This window comes from Nothoprocta perdicaria, unplaced genomic scaffold (genome assembly GCF_003342845.1).
Source record: "Nothoprocta perdicaria isolate Ctin4 unplaced genomic scaffold, notPer1 scaffold_185, whole genome shotgun sequence".
NCBI lineage: Eukaryota > Metazoa > Chordata > Aves > Tinamiformes > Tinamidae > Nothoprocta > Nothoprocta perdicaria.
Genome location: NW_020455038.1, coordinates 1,101,893 through 1,105,312, shown reverse-complemented (window position 1 = coordinate 1,105,312; position 3,420 = coordinate 1,101,893). Strand labels below are relative to the sequence as shown.

At 61.3% G+C, this 3,420-nt stretch overlaps 1 protein-coding gene across 1 annotated transcript in view; it reads left to right on the top strand.

The window, feature by feature from the left end:
• FAM222A (family with sequence similarity 222 member A) overlaps window positions 1–1,457 on the top strand; it is a 9,905-nt gene extending 8,448 nt beyond the window's left edge. Inside the window, exon 2 of the mRNA XM_026036745.1 lies at window positions 258–1,457. Coding sequence (XP_025892530.1) covers window positions 258–1,336 — 1,079 coding nt within the window. The 3' untranslated portion in view covers window positions 1,337–1,457. The remainder of the gene's footprint in view (window positions 1–257) is intronic.
• The last annotated feature ends 1,963 nt before the right edge of the window (window positions 1,458–3,420 follow it).

The following is a 3,420-nucleotide window of genomic DNA, read 5'->3' as shown; positions in this document are numbered from 1 at the left end:
CCCTGTGCATGCATTTGCACTGGCTTCTGTGCATGCATTTGCACCAGCACTAATTCCTGCATTTGCACTAGCCCCTGTGCATGCATTTGCACTAGCCCCTGTGTATGCATTTGCACCAGCACTAATTCCTGCATTAGCACTGGCCCCTGTGCATGCATTAGCACCAGCACTGGCTAATGGGTGCTGGGTTCGTGCCGGCCCGTGGGGCTCGGTAGCCGCGCGGCCGCCACCGGCTCACGCTGTGCTCTCTCCCGCAGGCGAGCCGGCGGCCTCCATGCATTCCCCGCGCTACCCCAGCCCCGCCGAGCTGGACGCCTACGCACAGAAGGTGGCTCACAGCCCGCTCACCATCAAGATCTTCCCCACCAACATCAGGGTCCCACAGCACAAGCACCTTAACCGGACGGTCAACGGCTACGACACCACGGGCCAGCGCTACAGCCCCTACCCGCTGCACGCCAGCGGCTACCAGGGGCTGCTGGCCATCGTCAGGGCCTCCGGCAAGAGCGTGGTGAAGAACTCGGAGGGCAAGCGGACTAAGCTCTCGCCCGCCCAGGTCGGCATCGCTCCGTACCCGCCCGCAAGCACTTTAGCCCCGGGGCCGTCGTGCGCGGGGCAGCTGCTCTACCACGGCCCCAAGGCCATGGAGGGCCCGGCGGCGCCCGGTGCCGCCTCGGCGCTGCCGCTGCCGTCGCGGGCGCTGCCGCTGCCGCAGCCCAACCTGCCCTCCATCCAGAGCATCATCTACCAGCTGAACCAGCAGTGCCAGGCGCCGGGCGCGCAGCCGGGCTGCCCGGCCGGCGGCAGCCCCGCCAAGCACGGCGCCTTCGCCTACGCCGAGTGCCGCAAGGGAGCCGAGGCCAAGGCGGGCGCCTACGGCGGCGACGGCGCCGACTACCTGCTCTGGCAGCAGAAGCCGCCGCAGCCGCCGCCGCCACCGCCGCCGCACGCGCGCGGCTACAGCAAGTCCCCCGAGAGCTGCGCGGGCGCCGCGCGCGCCTACGGGCCGCCGGGCGCCGCCGACAAGCTGGGCTCGTCGCCCTTGAACTGCGTGCCGGGAGCCGTGGCGCCCGGGCCGTACGCGGCGCCGCCCTGGAACAGCGTCTTGGTGACCCCCACGAGCGACGGCTTCCAGGCGGCCGAGGCGGCGCCGGGCAAGACGCTGGGCAGCGCCGCGGCGCTCAGCAGCAGCCTCCAGTCCCTCGAGTATCTCATCAACGACATCCGGCCGCCCTGCATCAAGGAGCAGATGCTGGGCAAGGGCTACGAGACCGTGTCTGTGCCAAGGCTCCTGGATCACCAGCACGCGCACATCCGCCTGCCCGTCTACAGATAAGGAGGGCACGCGCCCGGGGATGCCGGCGCCCGGGCCCGCCGGCTGCCCCCGGCGAGGAATGCTTGTTTGTATAGCTCAGAAATCATTTTATTTCCACGAATGTGAACAGGGAATCGCTACCAGTTGCTGCTATCCAGGGAGAGCAGGCTCCGCTCCGCGGGGCCGCGGGGAGCGCGCGGTGCCGCCGCCGCGCCGTGCTGCCTCGCCGGCCCCGGCGCCGTGCCGTGCCGGCGCCGTCCCTAACTTGCACTGCTTTGGTTAAAGCTAAGGACGGGGGACAGTCTGGAGGCTATTTAAGAAAAACACTTGAAAACTTGAACAGATTTTGGGTTTTTTAAGTTTATTTTCCCTTTAGTTCGCTAGGCTGCGCATCCTCGGTGCGGGCTGCTCCCCAAGGCCCCCCTGGCGCCCGGCTCCAATGCTCCCCACGTGGGGACCCGCTCCCCGGCCCCGCGCCGAGCCGGATCACACGGGCATGGGCCCAATCCCAGCGTTTCCAGGGGTGCTGCTTTTTCTTTCTTTCTTTCTTTCTTTCTTTCTTTCTTTTTTTCCATTATACCTCATTTCTTTCCTAGAGGCAACTTGCAGGTGAGGAGGGACAGACCCTCCTCTAACCCCCGGCCCCGGGGCAGGCTCTGCTCCACAGATTTCCCTTCCCTTTCTTTTCTTTTCCGACAGTTTCAAAACATTCATTAGGGTCCGTTATTCAGTGTGTGTAATTATGTGTTTTAATAGATTTATTCATTTTTAAAAAAGGCTCCGCATCACGGAAAAGACAAAGTGTTTGGCTGTTTAAAAGAGAAAAGAGAAACCCGCCCCAATGAAACCCAAGGTGATTGTGCTCGGAAGGAGGTACTGTATCCCTAAAAGGCCTGTTCAAGCACTAAGTGCATTTACAAATCTCTGAGAATGTTTTTTTTTATACTAAAATCGACCATTATATTCTACTGTGAGAAGTGCTGGCTGCACTATATTGTTTTAAAAATGAGAGAAAACAGCAAAAAAAAAAAAAAGAAAAAAAAAAGAAAAAACACACAATACCTGCAAGCTGTGTGTCCGGATGTTGTTTTTCCCAAAGTAAAACCAGGCTGTCATGGACGTGTGCTCTGGGTTTTGTTTGCTTGCCGTGTCCTGCCGGCGGGGCCGTCGCGCTCCCGGCTCCGGTGCCTCCGGAGTGGGATGCTCCACACGTACGGTGCAACGTGCTGCGTCCTGCTCAGCCGCAGGGAACGGCGCAGGGCTGGGCACGCGCCGGGTCTGCAGGTGCCTCTCCATTAAATAACATGGATGGTTCCCAAGGGAGTCTCTGCGGGAAAGCCGGAGCCACCCCGAGGGCTTGGGAGCACGGCACAGAGACGGGTGCTATGGATTGCACTGCTGCAAAACGACTCTTAAAAAGCCATCTCTCATGCTGGCTGCTGGTATCTTTGCAAATAACCCTTAGATTTAGCTAAAAATAAACGTGCAGGGGGTGACGAGCACCTCTCCCTGCCCCCCGCGGGTTCGTCCCCACCCATGGGGACCTTTCATGAGCCCTGGAGCATCCAGAGCAGAGCCAGAAGCTCTGGTAAAACCCATCCACACGTGTCCTACACCGTTTGCATGAGGAAAAACCTGCTCTATTTGCCATTAGGCTGGAAAACCCCATTTTTGCAGCCGATGTCAGTGGCACGGGGGCTTTGTGCCTCCCTCAGACAGGTGCAAACCTGGAGTGGCCCTTGGTGAGAGCAAAGCCAGGTGTTTTCCTGCTCCGTCCTGCGTGAGGTCTCCCGGGCTACGCGTGGTGCTAATGGTGCTAACGCAGCGCCCGCGCCAGGTGGATGTAAAGGACGGTCAAAGGGCCCCGAGCCGTCACGGCCGTGGCCCTGAGCCGGGCCCTGCGCCTGCCCTACTTGGGTTGCATCTCAGTATTGTGCGGTGTGTGGTGCCCTCCAGCGGAGCCCGAGCCCAGCGACACTGCAGCTCTGCACCGGGCACAGCCACGCACAGCCCTGCACAGTTCTGCACTGCCCTGCACAGCTCTGCACAGCTCTGCACCGGGCACAGCCCTGCACAGCCCTGCACAGCTCTGCATCGAGCACAGC